The 19,808-nt window shown below is 40.3% G+C and overlaps 1 protein-coding gene across 1 annotated transcript in view; it reads left to right on the top strand.

The window, feature by feature from the left end:
• Window positions 1-19,750, top strand: part of LOC139473795 (multidrug resistance-associated protein 1-like) — a 36,708-nt gene extending 16,958 nt beyond the window's left edge. Inside the window, exons 16-26 of the mRNA XM_071256555.1 lie at window positions 763-898; window positions 1,093-1,339; window positions 2,151-2,461; window positions 6,589-6,788; window positions 10,823-10,949; window positions 12,556-12,657; window positions 15,040-15,186; window positions 17,456-17,614; window positions 18,128-18,294; window positions 18,722-18,916; window positions 19,605-19,750. Of these exons, the coding sequence (XP_071112656.1) occupies window positions 763-898; window positions 1,093-1,339; window positions 2,151-2,461; window positions 6,589-6,788; window positions 10,823-10,949; window positions 12,556-12,657; window positions 15,040-15,186; window positions 17,456-17,614; window positions 18,128-18,294; window positions 18,722-18,916; window positions 19,605-19,731 (1,918 nt within the window). The 3' untranslated portion in view covers window positions 19,732-19,750. The remainder of the gene's footprint in view (window positions 1-762; window positions 899-1,092; window positions 1,340-2,150; window positions 2,462-6,588; window positions 6,789-10,822; window positions 10,950-12,555; window positions 12,658-15,039; window positions 15,187-17,455; window positions 17,615-18,127; window positions 18,295-18,721; window positions 18,917-19,604) is intronic.
• The last annotated feature ends 58 nt before the right edge of the window (window positions 19,751-19,808 follow it).

Below are 19,808 nucleotides of genomic sequence, written 5' to 3'. Positions count from 1 at the left end.
GGCCCAGTCGTTGGCGCCGCGATTCGCTGTGCAGAGTTGCGTCCCTTGGGCACGCCAGAAACCTATGATTGTGGATTCGAACCCGGTTCGCCCCGATTATGTTTCTAGGTTTGTCAGCACCCAGCTCGTGGGTTTCATCGAAGTGGTAAACGTTCTGAGACCTGCATCACTTTGGGCTTTCCTCCCACATTAAGCTGACACGCCGTAATATAACTGGAATAATGTTAAAAGCGGCGTTAAACCCAACTCACCACCCACTAATTAATCTGTCATGGCATATGTTTGCCATATGAAACAATCGGTTGTTCTTTAGGTCGACAAAATAATTATCAATATATTTATTTCTGTAAAGTATTAGGTACAATAGTGTTGAAGATTACGAGTTATAGTGGGTTGAGGTATTGCAAGATATAGTAAATGTATGATGAAATCAATACCAAGGCTCATTTGGGTTATTTCATATTTTCCTTCAACTGACATAATACACATTACACATTGCAACCATACACTCGGACGTACTTTCCTAAGTGATGTAAAATTTCCCGAAGAGCTGCAAAGTGCAATATTATGCAAAAAACTGAACTGGTGTTCGCTGCCTGCTGCGCCTGCTAATTAGTATCGTCAACTATGCACAGGTCGCAGAAAGGGTATTAGTGCATATTTGGTAGTGTTGAATTGACAGTTTTCCAATTATACACACGCACACATTTTTTTAATTTTCCCTCACTGTGTGATATGTTTACCAACACCATCTATATGCAGTGAGGAGCACTCCACTGAGCCTGGATACGAACGGCAGTCATCGACGACCTCCAGACACATGCCTACGTCTGAGGAGACTGAAGATACGACTGGCGCTGTGGCTGACGAGGAGGAGACGAAAGATATTAGTGGCAACGTAGGTTACACATACATGCACATTGCAAGAATTATCGATCTATCTAAAATAATAGGGAATGGGTAGAGTAGAACAGCCGTTTGTAAAGTTTATAAAGATTAACTCTAAGCCCTATTATGTTCATTCTCCAAGTATTGATGCATTTTTTATTTTATGAGTGTGTAAATGTTTGTGCTACTTTTTTTCACGTACAGGAAAAATGGATCCTGCTTTTTGACTATATGAAAGCCTTTGGTCAATGGCATATGCTAGGACTGGTTGTGGCCTTTGCGCTCTACTATATCCTGTTTGTTTGGGCCAACATCTGGCTCGCTAACTGGACCGATGACCCTCTGTTGAAGGGGGCTAGGGTTGAGGACCTGGTGAATGTAACACGAGAGGACATATGGAGGATCAACATGAAGTACCTTGGAGTTTACAGCGGATTTGGACTGGTCATGTGTGAGCATTGATAGTTTCATTTATTATACTTTTGTCTTTGTTGTTGTATCCCGACGTGAGGCTGAGCTGTACTCGAGATATATATGAGGGTGATCTGTAAATAATGGAGTCCGGGGCAGGCAAACGAGTGACCATTCTCTATATCTTCTGGACTCGCGTTTCGGTAAACCTGCACTTACCTCTTGATTCATTCCCATCATCTCAAACACGCACGGAGATAGAGGATTACAGGTTACTGAAAATTATAGCAACTTCTCACGCTGTTGGAGTACGTATACGAGGACATGCAGGCAGCAATAACAAATAACTAGCCGACCAAAGCCCATTTAATTTCTTACCTGGTATCATCACAACCTGATAGTGATTCATAATAAATGTAAAACACTGAGTTGGTTGTACGATTCCGTTGTACGATTCCGACTATATCATGAGCATGTGTTTATAAGAATCACTATCAAAAAGTGATGATACCACGTGTTTGCCAAACACCAATGGCACCACTCACATTGTACAATGGACTCTTTTGGTAGAGAGTTATTTATGATAATGGAAAGGGTTGTATCGATTTTATTTGCGGCAAGCCATAGCTTGCTGGGGTCATATTCTAACCTTGATTCTAACCGGGCCTTCCAAAACTTGTATGCATATTTATTACGAAAAGTGTGCCACTAATTCTTGCTACAACTGTAGTCTTTCTATTGTCCATATGTGTATTTATTTAAATCAGCAATACTTGTTTCGGAAATCCTTATTTTTATATAGTATATAGGGAAAAATGAAAAACAAATTTAGTTTGCTAATTTCTTTTCAGCGCTATGCATCCTGACGTATGCTCTGTTAATGGCTCGAGGTGTTGTGAGGGCGTCTCGAGACTTGCATCACAGATTACTAACAAGTATTCTGACTTCACCAATGGAATTCTTTGAAACAACGCCAATAGGCAGGATAACCAATCGCTTCTCTCGAGACATAGAGAAGATAGATGGAGATTTGCCCTATAGCCTCGAGTATTGGTTCGACTGTGCGATGAATATAAGCGTGTCCATGTTTGCTGTTGCATACAGCACCCCCAACGTTCTGGCGTTGCTCGTTCCTCTGGCGTATTACTACCACATTATACAGGTACGTTAACCCTCCTTGAGCGTATTACAATCACAGTATACAGGTAAGTTAACCCTCCTTGAGGGTATTACAATCACAGTATACAGGTACGTTAACCCTCCTTGAGGGTATTACTACCACATTATACAGGTAAGTTAACCCTCCTTGAGGGTATTACAATCACAGTATACAGGTACGTTAACCCTCCTTGAGGGTATTACTACCACATTATACAGGTAAGTTAACCCTCCTTGAGGGTATTACAATCACAGTATACAGGTACGTTAACCCTCCTTGAGGGTATTACAATCACAGTATACAGGTAAGTTAACCCTCCTTGAGGGTATTACTACCACATTATACAGGTACGTTAACCCTCCTTGAGGGTATTACTACCACAGTATACAGGTAAGTTAACCCTCCTTGAGGGTATTACAATCACAGTATACAGGTACGTTAACCCTCCTTGAGGGTATTACAATCACAGTATACAGGTAAGTTAACCCTCCTTGAGGGTATTACTACCACAGTATACAGGTACGTTAACCCTCCTTGAGGGTATTACTACCACAGTATACAGGTAAGTTAACCCTCCTCTGGCGTATTACTACCACAGTATACAGGTAAGTTAACCCTCCTTGAGGGTATTACTACCACAGTATACAGGTAAGTTAACCCTCCTCTGGCGTATTACTACCACAGTATACAGGTAAGTTAACCCTCCTCTGGCGTATTACTACCACAGTATACAGGTAAGTTAACCCTCCTTGAGGGTATTACAATCACAGTATACAGGTACGTTAACCCTCCTTGAGGGTATTACAATCACAGTATACAGGTAAGTTAACCCTCCTTGAGGGTATTACTACCACATTATACAGGTACGTTAACCCTCCTTGAGGGTATTACTACCACATTATACAGGTAAGTTAACCCTCCTTGAGGGTATTACAATCACAGTATACAGGTACGTTAACCCTCCTTGAGGGTATTACAATCACAGTATACAGGTAAGTTAACCCTCCTTGAGAGTATTACAATCACAGTATACAGGTAAGTTAACCCTCCTTGAGGGTATTACAATCACAGTATACAGGTAAGTTAACCCTCCTTGAGGGTATTACTACCACATTATACAGGTAAGTTAACCCTCCTTGAGCGTATTACTACCACATTATACAGGTAAGTTAACCCTCCTTGAGGGTATTACTACCACATTATACAGGTAAGTTAACCCTCCTTGAGGGTATTACAATCACATTATACAGGTAAGTTAACCCTCCTTGAGGGTATTACAATCACATTATACAGGTAAGTTAACCCTCCTTGAGGGTATTACAATCACAGTATACAGGTAAGTTAACCCTCCTTGAGGGTATTACAATCACAGTATACAGGTAAGTTAACCCTCCTTGAGGGTATTACAATCACAGTATACAGGTAAGTTAACCCTCCTTGAGGGTATTACAATCACAGTATACAGGTAAGTTAACCCTCCTTGAGAGTATTACAATCACATTATACAGGTAAGTTAACCCTCCTTGAGGGTATTACAATCACATTATGCAGGTAAGTTAACCCTCCTTGAGGGTATTACTACCACATTATACAGGTACGTTAACCCTCCTTGAGGGTATTACTACCACAGTATACAGGTAAGTTAACCCTCCTTGAGGGTATTACAATCACAGTATACAGGTACGTTAACCCTCCTTGAGGGTATTACAATCACAGTATACAGGTAAGTTAACCCTCCTTGAGGGTATTACTACCACATTATACAGGTAAGTTAACCCTCCTTGAGGGTATTACAATCACAGTATACAGGTACGTTAACCCTCCTTGAGGGTATTACTACCACATTATACAGGTAAGTTAACCCTCCTTGAGGGTATTACAATCACAGTATACAGGTACGTTAACCCTCCTTGAGGGTATTACAATCACAGTATACAGGTAAGTTAACCCTCCTTGAGGGTATTACTACCACATTATACAGGTCCGTTAACCCTCCTTGAGGGTATTACTACCACAGTATACAGGTAAGTTAACCCTCCTTGAGGGTATTACAATCACAGTATACAGGTACGTTAACCCTCCTTGAGGGTATTACAATCACAGTATACAGGTAAGTTAACCCTCCTTGAGGGTATTACTACCACAGTATACAGGTACGTTAACCCTCCTTGAGGGTATTACTACCACAGTATACAGGTAAGTTAACCCTCCTCTGGCGTATTACTACCACAGTATACAGGTAAGTTAACCCTCCTTGAGGGTATTACTACCACAGTATACAGGTAAGTTAACCCTCCTCTGGCGTATTACTACCACAGTATACAGGTAAGTTAACCCTCCTCTGGCGTATTACTACCACAGTATACAGGTAAGTTAACCCTCCTTGAGGGTATTACAATCACAGTATACAGGTACGTTAACCCTCCTTGAGGGTATTACAATCACAGTATACAGGTAAGTTAACCCTCCTTGAGGGTATTACTACCACATTATACAGGTACGTTAACCCTCCTTGAGGGTATTACTACCACATTATACAGGTAAGTTAACCCTCCTTGAGGGTATTACAATCACAGTATACAGGTACGTTAACCCTCCTTGAGGGTATTACAATCACAGTATACAGGTAAGTTAACCCTCCTTGAGAGTATTACAATCACAGTATACAGGTAAGTTAACCCTCCTTGAGGGTATTACAATCACAGTATACAGGTAAGTTAACCCTCCTTGAGGGTATTACTACCACATTATACAGGTAAGTTAACCCTCCTTGAGCGTATTACTACCACATTATACAGGTAAGTTAACCCTCCTTGAGGGTATTACTACCACATTATACAGGTAAGTTAACCCTCCTTGAGGGTATTACAATCACATTATACAGGTAAGTTAACCCTCCTTGAGGGTATTACAATCACATTATACAGGTAAGTTAACCCTCCTTGAGGGTATTACAATCACAGTATACAGGTAAGTTAACCCTCCTTGAGGGTATTACAATCACAGTATACAGGTAAGTTAACCCTCCTTGAGGGTATTACAATCACAGTATACAGGTAAGTTAACCCTCCTTGAGGGTATTACAATCACAGTATACAGGTAAGTTAACCCTCCTTGAGAGTATTACAATCACATTATACAGGTAAGTTAACCCTCCTTGAGGGTATTACAATCACATTATACAGGTAAGTTAACCCTCCTTGAGGGTATTACAATCACAGTATACAGGTAAGTTAACCCTCCTTGAGGGTATTACTACCACAGTATACAGGTACGTTAACCCTCCTTGAGGGTATTACTACCACATTATACAGGTAAGTTAACCCTCCTTGAGGGTATTACAATCACAGTATACAGGTAAGTTAACCCTCCTTGAGGGTATTACAATCACAGTATACAGGTAAGTTAACCCTCCTTGAGGGTATTACAATCACATTATACAGGTAAGTTAACCCTCCTTGAGCGTATTACTACCACATTATACAGGTAAGTTAACCCTCCTTGAGGGTATTACTACCACAGTATACAGGTAAGTTAACCCTCCTTGAGGGTATTACAATCACAGTATACAGGTAAGTTAACCATCCTATAGGATATTACTACCACAGTATACAGGTAAGTTAACCCTCCTTGAGGGTATTACAATCACAGTATACAGGTAAGTTAACCCTCCTTGAGGGTATTACAATCACAGTATACAGGTAAGTTAACCCTCCTTGAGGGTATTACAATCACAGTATACAGGTAAGTTAACCCTCCTTGAGGGTATTACAATCACAGTATACAGGTAAGTTAACCCTCCTTGAGGGTATTACAATCACAGTATACAGGTAAGTTAACCCTCCTTGAGGGTATTACAATCACATTATACAGGTAAGTTAACCCTCCTTGAGCGTATTACTACCACATTATACAGGTAAGTTAACCCTCCTTGAGGGTATTACTACCACAGTATACAGGTAAGTTAACCCTCCTTGAGGGTATTACAATCACAGTATACAGGTAAGTTAACCATCCGATACGGTATTACCTCCACAGCACAAAGTATACAGGTACGTATCAGGCAGCATTCAAAGAAATACAATGTGTCTAAAATGAGGAGAATGTTGTCAACCCGTTTGTGTCGACAGAAACGTCACACCAAGACAAGCTGTCAAATGAGGAGCTTGGAGTCCAAGCTGCGGTCGCCAATAGAGAGCCACTTCACCGAATCCGTCGCAGGAGCTGACATTGTGAGGGCGTACAGAGCTCAAGGGAGATTTTCTAAAAAGTTGGAGGAAGTAATTGACAACTGGCACAGGATGGAATTTTATGGTTTGCTGTCGAACAGGTATTTGTAAACCTTTCTAACATATGTGTCACCCTCTTGCCGAGGGGGAGCACGGGTGGCCCAGTCGTCTTAGACGCCGCAAATCACTCTACGGAGTTGCGTCCCTTGGGAAAGCCAGAAACGTATGACTGTGGGTTCGAATCCCGATTCTGCCTGTTCATGTATCCAGGTTTATCAGCATCATACTCAAAGTGATAAACGTCTGAGAGCTCAGTCACTCTTGCCGAGTGCTACATTTGTTGAAACAGACAAGCCGAGGCGAAGATGATTTGAGAGAAGAATGTGTTAAATTTATTAAGTTGATCGCCTAGTTTCGGAGTCAAGTCCATCTCTGTGCCTCCAAAACGTTTATAGCCAAAGTGGAAATTGTTTTTAAAATATTTTCTTATTCAATTCCGTATATGATGTTACATACTTATACATAGAGTAGCACGGGTGATATACTTATTAGGTATAGGTTACATACCTATACTATACAGCAGACAGCACATTTTAGTTGGCTACATGTGTACAACAATGTTCATAAATGGTGAAACGAGCAGGTTACATTTGCCATACTTATTAACTAAGCTAAATCCTTACATATAATGAAATCAGGACTTTTTAAACTGACGGTTACACCAAAGAGGTTCTGGTAGTACTTCTTCAATGTTTGTGGAGTTAGTTTTGTGTCTTCTATACAATGTTCCCCAAGCAGCCAAACCATCTCGCCAGTGAAGGTAAGCTAATTGTATGCAGTTTTCAATATTGGCCCCATGTAGAAAGTTCTTGTTTTGGAGATGGGTTTTTTTTAACACTGACAGTTTTAGAGAAATTATAAAATATCTTTCCTCTATCATTTTCAGTCCGCCTTCGTCATATTTTCTAATTAAAGTTGTTCGTTTTATTTTGTCCCTTTCATCATTCCAGATGAATCTATACAATATTTTGCTTAGTTCATCAATGAATACACTTGGTTGGTTTTGAAAGAGGAAAATATATGTACTAAGGTTGACAGGGCCAAGGTTTTGACAAAAGTAATTTTACCTATCAATGTTAAATTTCTTTTCCTCCAATTCCCTAAAATTTGATTCATAATTTCAATTCTCTTTTTTGTATTGATTACCCACAGATTATTTAAGTTCGAATCACGCTTTATTCCCAATATTTCAAAGTCCCCACTGTGCCAGTCTAGTTTTAGATCCTGACATAATTTGATGTCACAGTCTGTCATTGAGCCTATCCATATTGATTTTGTTTAAGCAATATTAATTTTTAATCCTGACATTTTATAGAAAGAATTTAGAGTGTCAATCGCTGTACTTAAACTTTCGTCAATCCCATCTAGAAAATTTCAGTATCATCAGCATAGTGTCCAAGTTTATGTTCCACAATATTCAGTTTGATACCTTTTATTGCATTATTATCACGAATCATTTTCCCAAGTTTCTGCAACGAGCAGGAATAGATATAGAGACAATGTGTCTCCTTGTCTACATCCCCTTACATTATAGAAGAATGTAGATAGGAGTCCATTTTGTATGATGCAAGATGAAGCATTATTTATGAGGATGTTTATCCATTTTTTTCATATTAGGTCCAAAGCCAAACTTTTCCAGTGTCAACATGGTTATAATTGTTTTGAAACGTTACCAAACTCTTTTTCAAAGTTTATAAGTAGTAGTAAGCAAGGCTTATTGTGTAATTTTGTATCAAACAAAATATCATATAGTAGTCGTATGTTTTCGCTAATACATCTTCCAGGAGTAAAGCCAGTTTGGTTTTCATGTACAAGAGTATTAAGTGTTGTTTTAATTCTGTTTGCAGTACATGTACTCAAAAGTTGATCGCCAGTTTTTGAGTAGTTGTTTATCATTAGTGCCTTTGGGTATACAGCTAATGACACCTCTATTCATTGCTAGACTTAAAGCGGTATTTCAAAATGTTTCTGTAATATATCTGTATACCCATATTCCAAGATCTTTCCAGAAAATCTTGAAAAACTCTACAGGGAATCTATCAATACATGGGCTTTTTTTAGTTTTCATAGATTTTACGACCTTTGTTATTTCATTCATGCTAAACATGTCTAAATAATCAAACTGTGATTTACCAAGTTTTGTTATGTTAAGTTTGTGTAATTCATTAGTTATTTCTCCAAAATTGTTTTTTCGAGTAAGACGTTGCAATATCAGAGAGGAAGTAGCTAAATATGGCCAATTATTTAACATACTTAAGCCATTTCCCTTATGGTACCAATGGTCAGATCGTTCACTAAGAAGATTGTGGCGTATTGTGTCGTGAGACTGGGTCACATGGTTGATAGTTTCAACAATAATATCAACAACTGATTTTTGGTCAAGAAGGGATTATTTACAGGCCATGTAAAACAGCTGGAATATTGCTGAGTGTGGCGTTAGACATCACACAATATTATAGAGCCTTCCTGCCTTCATTGCCCCCTACCAAATAGAGTTATTAAACAAATCCTGAGTGCGTGAGTTAGGTTTAACGCCGTTTTGAACAGTTTTCTAGTTATGTCACGGCGTGTAAGCTTAATGTGGTAAAACTAACGAGCACGGGTATGGTGCTGACAAACCTAGAAACATAATCGGGGCAAGTGAACGATCAAGGTTTCTGGCTTGTCCGGCCAAGGGACGCAAACTGAAGTCTACTGTCAACTTTTGACGTGACTCTAAAACCTGAAGACGTCCATTCCTCTTTTGTAATGGATTCCAAAGCTCTGTTCAAAAAGAGATATATTCCTGGTATATTCCATCAAATCCCTATCTCAAGGACTAGCCATAGTCTTTAAAACAATCAAGGAAGGACCTGCTTTATATTCACAGAAAGTATTTGAGACAAGTGGAATTAATACCACGTGGATCTCAGAGAACTCAGAAAAGAACCAAGTTCCATTCTGTAAAAACATTTGATTTGTCAAATTTGTACACCACTATCCTACAAAACAAACTTAAGGAAAAACTTCATTCCTTGATCCATGGGGCTTTTGTTACAAAACGAGATGAACACAGATGCAGTAACGTTCTGGACAATTTGTGGAAAATGAAAGCAAATGCCATCAGAAGTTTCCTGAGAAAACAATATGTGAAATGCTGGACTTAAAAATTGACCGCCGTCATATAGCTGGAATATTGCTGAGTGCGGCGTAAAACAACAAACCAACAAACGTAAAATTTGAGAGTTAGACATGTAGGCAAGAAGTAGGCATCCCCATGGGCACCGGTTGTGCTCCCCTTTTGCGGATCTGTTTCTTTATGCATATGAATCCTAATTTCTGTTCGGATTGTCGAAGTCAAAACAAGGTAATTTGTCCAAGAAGTTTAACTTAAGTTTGAAGTATATCGATGATCTGTTCAATGACAATCAAATAGCCAATTCCCTCTCACTGATTTACCTACCTACGAGAAATAAAGGAGACCAGTGAGACCGCCACATCTGTTTCATATTTACATCTATGCATACAGATTCAGGGTGACAAAACACTCTCAACAAGACTGCACGACAAGAGGGATGACTTCAACTTTGCAAAAGTCAGCTTTACCTTCATGCCGAGCAATATTCCACCAGCTCCAGCCTTTGGTGTTTTCATTTCACAACTTTTGAGATACAATCGAGCTCTTTCCACCAAGATTTAAAAGAGCGTCATACGACTCTTGCTCAGAAGTTGTTTGCTCAAGGTTACAACATTCAAGGCCTCAGTAAAGCTTACAAAACGTTTTATGGAAAACATGTTGAGGACATTTCCAAATTTTGACTTGTACCATATGTTCCCGTGTTTTATCAGGTGAAAAAAGGACTTGCCTATGCATGTGTTTGTGACGTGTGCCACCGGTGGGGCAGGATACGTACGCTCACCTTTTCGCGATCACCTGGTATCATAACTATTTGATACTGATTCATTAACACATGCTCATGATATAGACTGAATCGTACAATCGACTCCGCTTTATGCAGAGATTTCAATTGGATTTGGAAAGGGTTTTGTCGTTTATTCATATTTCTGTGCACTTAGTCTTGCAAATGTTTTGCAGATGGTTGGGTGTACACATGCTTGGTGTGGGTAACTTGGCATGCGCGATGTCGTCATTCCTCGGTACTGTCTTCAAAGGTCCCATGTCTGGCGCTCTACTTGGGTTGGGGACGTCCTTCTCTATGGAGGTAATGACTACATATGGCAATAAAAAATAGAAACCGATTCGTGAGAGTATAGTTTTTCGCCGCTTCTATCAATATCCCATCACTTTCACGGCGTTGAATCTAACCCGACATTAGGAGTAACGGGCGAATGCCTTTAACCACAAAACTAAAAAACACATTCTCATAATATACTGTGTGTAATAGTCACGAATACATATCCTTATGAAGAACAAATGTAATGATTCCATGCGCGTTCAGCTTTTATATGTACTGGCATACTGGAACAGCTGTCTTATTATTGTTAACCTCGAACTCACATTGTTTGCTTCTTGACAGCCTTAAATGAGGATTACAGCATATGAATCATTTGGAAGTGTTTCATGTACATGTAGTCTACTGATGTGGGGAGAATCTCACGAAGATGGTTGTGTTTGCCTCGCGCGAAATTCAATTATTCAATATCGAGAAACATTGATATCAGGATCACGACTGTTGCCAGACTGTGATGTATCATGTGATAGTTACGTGAACGAATGAAACTTGTGAATCCAAGTAGTTGTCTAGCCGACCTATGGGATTTAGGTAAACTAAGTGACGCATAACAGATGGTTATGTAATAATTGATTTCAGGTACAGTCCAACCTAGTTATAAAATTAACTACACTGCCAATATTTTGCCAAAATTATTTTTTTAACCAGGCCATGGGAACGTTTGTTCTGAAAACATTGCCATTGGCATTATAATCAGGGCACTTTGCACGTTCTGGGTAAATCCGTTTTGAGTAAAACATGGCATTATAACCAGGTGCATTATAATCAGGGTGACATTATAACCAGGGGCATTATAATCAGGGTGGCATTATAACCAGGGTGGCATTATAACCAGGGGCATTATAATCAGGGTGGCATTATAACCAGGATGGCATTATAACCAGGGTGGCATTATAATCAGGGTGGCATTATAACCAGGGGCATTATAACCAGGGTGGCATTATAATCAGGGTGGCATTATAACCAGGGTGGCATTATAGCCAGGGGCATTATAATCAGGGTGGCATTATAATCAGGGTGGCATTATAACCAGGGTGGCATTATAATCAGGGTGGCATTATAACCAGGGTGGCATTAAAATCAGGGTGGCATTATAACCAGGGTGGCATTATGAACAGGGTGCCATTATAACCAGGGTGGCATTATAATCAGGGTGACATTATAACCAGGGTGGACTGGGAACAATCGGAAAGACTGGTGCATTATGGAGATTTAAACGTAATACTCAAATGCGATGTGAATTTAGAAGCGTACACATCGTTGTTTTACTTGTATACCTCAATGTACTCAAAACTATAAATGATAAAATATATCAGCCAACAATAATATTTCACAAACTGTTTATGTATTCAGCAATACAAAACAACAGTAGAAAAAAGTACGAAATCAGTGACATCGTTCAGCGCGATAATGCAACACAAGCCCCGCCCATTAACAGCAAATCAGAAAAAGTAGTCCGCTAGTGGGTGTGCCCTAATTTCTTTTCGGTTTATACAATAATAAACGTAAATTGCTTGGTTAGCCAATCACGACGGCTTGGAATCACTTGTAATTTACTTATTTTGCTCTGTTTCAGATCAATGGCTGCATGGGATGGTTTGTGATTTTACAGGGTGAAGTTGAAACTAACCTCATTTCTATGAACAGAATCAAAGAGTACATTGAAAGCCCGAATGAGGTAACTGCTCATTATTATCTGAGGAAAGTTGCGCAATTTCATTCTGATTAGCTGCGGGTGAATATTTACCTTCAGCGTGGTAAGCATGTATCAAATCAATAGTAATAACATATATGTACAGCGTTGTTACAAAGTTACACGGTCGTAATAAGTTTGCGTTCACGCCCCTGGCTGAAACCAACATCAGGGAAGTACATGCACATCGTTAAATTATACCAAGATCCATTATCTAGATTATTTCTCCATTCTATTATTAGAGATAGCCTAGCCTCGCTTTGAACCCGATTTCAAGGCACAGCGCTAAAAATATCTTCCTACGAACGAGCGACATTATGTGCTAAGTTTACGATGCGGGAGATGGGGAAGGAAATGTCACTCCCACACGAAGCTGTCGTGGCGAATCGCTCCGAGGTATTATATAGAGAATCTCACCCTCGTGTCTTTTGATATCAAATATATCAACACGAGTTGATAAAAGTGGGGAAACTACGAGGCTTGCCGGGGCTTTTTTTCACTTTTATCAACGAGTGTTGATATATTTGATATCAAAAGACACGAGGGTGAGATTTTATTTATCATCCAACATCATTCTTACAACTTTTTCAGTTTGTAGAAAGTAATAAGCGTAAAAGGTACTGCTTACAGCTTCAGTAGCAGAGCCATTAGTGATGTCATTTGATTGTGACGTCATGGTAACCAATGACGTCACAATGGTCTGCAAAGCATTGTGATGCAATTTCATTGCAGCGATATCTACAGTATCGCTTGTTATTACCCATGTGGTGAAGATACAGGTACGCGGTGAGATACTAAATCCGAACGTCACACGTTGTCGTACAAGGTTGACCTTGTTTTATTCGTTTTGTTTGGATAACCGTGACCTCTGTCACACCGGGACTACTTTTTTCATTCATAAAAAAATCGCGAGACGTCATTCATTTTGCGATTACAAGGCAGAACTGAAGAAATTCATGAGAACGAGAGATATTTACAAACACTTTATTAAACCAAACAAGATAGCCACACGCATCAAATTCGGTTTGCATTCTATATACGGTATGCATAGAGCTCCTACAGACATATAATCGAGCTAGATCTATAAATCGATTTACAATGTACCACTGCAGATCGAGCGCGTCCCTTGAGCGTGACGCACCCGACCATTTTCGCAACTTTCAATTTGATTTAACGTAAAAGGATAAGCGTGGTGAAATGAAGTCTGTTCAAACTATCTGGACAGATCTCTAGACTTACTTGGGATGATCCGGTTGTGCCATCGGTGTCCCCTTTGGAGCGTATTTTATGGCGCTGTTTCGGGAGGTGTTGTTCATGAATTTACGAACACGACAGCACGACCAGATCACTTAAAGTTCACAGTTCCGATACAAATCATTCGAAAACTCCGTGGAAGTGTGCTTGACTTCTGATTTTGTGGCCCCAAACATCCCAAATGTGAACAGTAACATTCCCTATCTCTAGCGGAAAACGCTGTGAGTGGATCGCGGTTGTCTTTTCTTATTCCGGTGGCGACCTTGCCCTTCGATCGTTCGAAGTTGTCACTGACATGCAAGCAGATTTGAGTTTCCTGATTTTCACGTCTTCAGTATAGGGTGGTACACTTAACATGAATGTCTTTGGCGAACAGTCTGATTTCCCTATTCCAAAATGGTACGGACATGATATAAATTCAGCTGATAGATCAAGGAAACCGAACCATTTTGATTGCACAGACGGGACCCCGGCAGTGTGATGCGTGTGACTGTTGGTCTGATATTCAAAGCGCGGCGCTAATGTGACGTTTCAAATTTTCTTATCGGTGTCCTGCGTACTAACAACATGGCGCTTGAATTACCATAAGTTGAAGACTTTCTTCCAAAAGGATCTTGAGCGTCGGTGCTGGTTTGTTTGCAAACAGAACAGCAGGCGCGTGTTGTTAATGCGTATGCATAAACATGTCAACAATGCCCATATTTGGTCATATATCAATATTCATCCGCAACCAGATTTTGCAACCGGTTTCAGTTTGGTCTGTCAACGAACGAAAGTTGTTATGTATTTACACTTAAATATATATTTAACGTGGGTAATAAATAAAATACCACACCCATTCTCGTTAGATACCATTTTTACGAAACTCGTGAACTTTCTGTGGTATCTGACCTCGCTTTCGCTCGGTCAGATACCATAGAAAGTCCACTCGTTTCGTAAAAACGGTATCTAACGAGAATGAGTGTAGTATTCTCTATATCTCACCCAAGTGATATCTCCTGTGGGAGCCAGTTTTGGATGATAAATAAAGGGGATATACAAATTGGATAACAGAGAATGAATAATAGCCAGCTTTCGTTATATGTTCAAGCCATGATCTCACATTGGTTATAGGCTGCACGAAGAAAGGACACGGTACGGTTGCCATCAAGCTGGCCAGAAGCAGGAACGCTTGAGTTTCAGAACTACAGTTTACGATATCGCCCAGGTCTTGACTTGGTACTGCGGGATATCTCATTTACGGTTCGCGGGGGAGAAAAGGTAAGGATGAGTATTACCAACGCTTATCAAGGTGTTTCGTCCAGTACATCCACAGCGCAAGGTTCCACTTGACTGATTCCTCCACACATGTGGTACCTTGAGTAGCACTGGGGTGTTGATAGTGCAGGGCTTGGCTATAAACCGTGTAACCTCATGTGCCGCGAAAAGTGCGCTTAAAACCCCTGCGTTGTTTTCTGTGTATAGCAGAAATTGGGCGGAGGCCCCGCAAACAGTATGAACAGTTAAATAAGATTGACAGATGTCAAGTTGGGTTAAATCATGTGATTCCAATATGGAATCCTGCCGGAGCATGTCTGTGTTTCTGTTTGTACTAGTCTGGACTAATGCTGAGTTTATAGTGCCAGGCCACTGAGATACCACGACGTAGTTTAACATGAATACCCCACTCAGACTCAGTATCCTGACTCCAAGCCGATCAATCCTTGTTTCAGTCCCCTAAAGCCGAGCGTCAGTCAGGGTAAATACAAGTACCATCTTTTAACGTCTTTTTGTACATCGCGGCCGGGGATCAAACCTCTGACCTTCCGCTCTCCGGGCAGATGCTCTGTCCAGTAGACCACGGAACTGGTATAATATCGTGAGGGAATGTAATTTATTGGGATGGAAAGCTATAACATTGAGAGGTGACACGGTCGTTTAGTGAGGGAAGAGAATGCATTATGGTACATTCTACATCATCTTCCCGAGGCAAGGAGGTTACCTGACTAAAATATTCCAGTTCCCACCCTTGCCGAACTAAGCCAGAATTTATGGGTTCGATCGTGGCGCTACCAGCGGCTATTACGAGTTATGTTCCTTCTATGACAATCCAAACGCCCAATCAGATTCCACCTCTGATATCACATGCATTTGCTCCAAACAACATGACAGCGCCCAGTGAAGAGAATTTGATCAATAATAAGGATCTATATTGTAATAAAACGGGTATTACTTCGCGAAGTGCATCAAAACATGTGAGCACCTTGATTAATAACAGGAAACGATTTGGAAAATATCTGTTGACGCCCAATTGACGGTACCCATGCTTTGCAAATCCTGCAATCGACCGAAATCAGTTTACGAACCGGATGTCGATTTCGTTACGAGATTTTGATTGGACTATTCACAGGCTCGTTAGTCCAGCCAAAATATAACTCCATAATTCCAGCCTAGTTTGGCATGGGTGAAAACTGGACTTTTATAGTCAGTTAACTCATTTTCCTCGGGAAGATGTTTCTACATTAAAACTCTGCACACTGTAACATATAATTCCGCGTATCACTATTTCAAAATCCCGACGGATAATGATTGAGAAGTTCTTTTCTTCAAACATCAGCCTCAGCGGCCTTTACATCAGCTGTTTCATTTAGTGATGTTTATTGTGATTTGAAACCTCTGATTGACTGATCAGAATCGAGTATTTTCTAAAATAATGGTACAATTAGGAATTCAAATATTATTTTTACCAATTTACCTATTTCTCCCTGCTCTAGAATAGATACCGTTTATCGTTGCCCATGCAATCAATCACTTGTTAAGTGACCAAGACTGACGTGATAACCTTGGACTGAGGCGTAACACAACACTCCCTCAACAGTAATCCGAAATATCAAGTCATTTCGCTAAATCGAATGAAGATTAGCGCACGTGTCACGCGTGAAGACCCGGGTTAGAATCGGTCTTCAGCAATCCATGCTTGCTGTAAAAGGCGACTATGCTTGTCTTAAGACTAACGGGATCGGGTGGTCACGCACGCTGACATGCATATGGTTGATGCATGTCATCGTATCCCAATTACGTGGATCGATGCCCATGATGTCAATCACTGGATTGTCTGTCTAGATTCGATTATTTACAGACAGCCGTCATGAAGCTGGAATATTACTGAGTGCGGCAATATTAAACAAACAAAACCCTAGCCAATACATATTACAAATAAACTAGAATGAGTTCGTGAACTGCTTATCTCTGTTACTGTAAATGATCAAACAGATCTTTGTGTTTAAAGGAACACAAGTGAAGTTCAAGGCGGCTTCAGAGTGTCTGCATCATCGTATAAGAGTTGAAGATTTATAGTTACTAGTGCGTCAGTTTTCTTCAGCAAATTCCATGTTGGAGCTGAACCCAGATTCCGGAAAAAAAACATTCATTGACAATAAGGAAAAACGATGTTTTCGTGTTTGCAGGGCATGGTCAATGATGTTGAGCTACTTTGATTACATGCACTCCCACTTTTGTAAATATGTCCTTCTTCATTGTAATATTACAGGTCGGTGTGGTAGGTAGAACAGGGGCGGGGAAATCATCTCTGATGCTCTCCCTTTTCCGCCTTGTTGAGCCAGCAGAGGGCGCAATTCTAATTGACGGAATTGACATATCAGAAATTGGGCTCCATGATCTGAGGGAGAAACTTGCTATCATTCCACAAGTGAGTTGTGTTAGGGGACAAGGAATATTTTTTAAAATCCACTGCAGTGCAGATACGAATTTTCGGGAACAGTGTATCAGAGAGATCTGGTGGAAAACCATACTTATAAACCTATTCATTGGGATATTGCAACACAAACATTTAGAAACCGAAGATTTCACCTTCATTTAAAAGTAAGTATTTTAGTTGTGTTTTGTTGTTGACACATCCACGTGTTCTTGAACGCCTGGCAAGTCAGCGAATTTCACGTGCAAGTTATGATATCACGTCTTGAAGGAAGCGTTATAATGAAGCGCCTCATTTATAGATGCTCGTTATAACATTTAATCAATTTAGACGGTTTATAAGTATGGAAAAACACTTCTGTATTGTTTTTTATATCGTATTGTCCATGTGCTTGGAAGTACAGGGTGTGCCAGTAACGTAACGTTGTTACATATGGACTACGTCATCTATTATTGTATGTAACAACTCAATTGTTGGAGTATTATTTCGATTCTTTATTTATTTCAGGATCCTGTTTTGTTTACGGGATCACTGAGGATGAATCTTGACCCCCAGGAATTGTACAAAGATTCTGAGATATGGACAGCTCTTGACCACACCCATCTCCGACAGTTTGTTGTGTCTCTCCCTAGCAAGCTGCAGACTGACTGTGGAGAAGGCGGGAGCAACTTCAGGTGGGTGAAAGTATAAAAAACATCAATGATATGGAGAACGACTAACTTCATTCAGTACTTCATTTAAGGTCAAGGTCACTGAAAAGTTTCTGCAGGTAGTTTAGTACCGAAGCAATTCGTCTGTTATGTGACTTGTTCGTAGGAGGCAACAATAAACAATCAAGAATTACCTCAACGGCTGAAATGTTTTCTGGCCAATGTGAATAAAACAAGTGCCTTACTAAAGTTGCTAAACCCGGAGTGACGTCATGAGACCGTAAGGGCAATAACCTTCCTTTCAGTGTGTAGTTAACGTGGTTTTTAAGTGTCATATTTTGCCTGTCGAGTTAGAGGATGGGTGTACATTAATGCATACACGTACAGTAGAGATCTCCAAAACCGTAAATACGTGATGGTATCTAATGAGTTGCCTTGTTCATATCTTCAGTGTTGGTCAGCGACAGTTACTCTGCCTAGCTAGAACACTACTGCGAAAGGCTAAAGTGTTGGTTCTAGACGAGGCTACAGCAGCTGTTGACATGGCAACGGATGATTTGATCCAGCAGACCATCAGGTCGGAGTTCACGGATTGCACGGTGCTGACTATCGCCCACAGACTCAACACGGTCATGGACTACGACAGGTGAAAGTATTCCGGCACTCAATTCACGCGCCATGATACAGTTATATCTCAAACTAAAACATATCCCATTTAAGGACCTACATTTGATTTACTCGGGGATGGGGGCTTCAGCTTCAGCTTCAAAACCAAATATATTTTTTGTTTATAAATATGTGCCTGTTTTGTTTTAAAATAACACCTTGCAACAATGTATTTTTTGTGGCAGGCAGATTCTCCTTTTTCAACAGCCTATAGCACCATTACTTATTCCAATAAAAAATCGGACCCGTGAGGATCAGGGGTAGAATAGGTCTTGCTTTCCATAAAAGGCGACTATGCTTGTCGTAAAAGGCGACTAACGGGATTGGCTGGTCATGCTCCCTGACTTGGTTGATGCATGTCATCGTATCCCAATTGCGTGGATCGATGCTCATGATGTCAATCACTGGATTGTCTGGTCCAGACTCGATTATTTACAGATCGCCGTCATAAAGCTGGAATATTGCTGGGTGCGGACAACCAGAAACATCAGAATTAAGATTAGTTTGTTTGAATATTGTGGGTTTCGAGTGAACGACTGCAACCTGCATATCATTTTTGACTTTGGATGCTTTATGTAACTAAAACAATGTTAAACAGGCGTTAACCCGACTCAATTATTCACCATATACTACATTTGAGGTATTATGATAATGCTTCCCCATTTCAGGATCCTCGTGTTGGATTACGGCTCTGTGAAGGAGCTGGACTCCCCGACACGACTCCTTGAAGAAAGGGGGATGTTCTATCAGATGGCAACGGACGCGGGACTTGCATTATCTGGCCCTTCTGGGTGACATCGTGTCATAAAAGAAAGTGTGGCAACGAAATACATTGTGTCGTTTTCGTTTTCGGTATTACATCACTGACACCC

The sequence above is a fragment of the Haliotis cracherodii genome, unplaced genomic scaffold (assembly GCF_022045235.1).
Source record: "Haliotis cracherodii isolate W230 unplaced genomic scaffold, xgHalCrac1.p SCAF_3, whole genome shotgun sequence".
Classification (NCBI taxonomy): Eukaryota; Metazoa; Mollusca; class Gastropoda; order Lepetellida; family Haliotidae; genus Haliotis; species Haliotis cracherodii.
The sequence above is the reverse complement of the archived record's forward strand: the minus strand, read 5'-3'. Positions and strand labels throughout refer to the sequence as shown.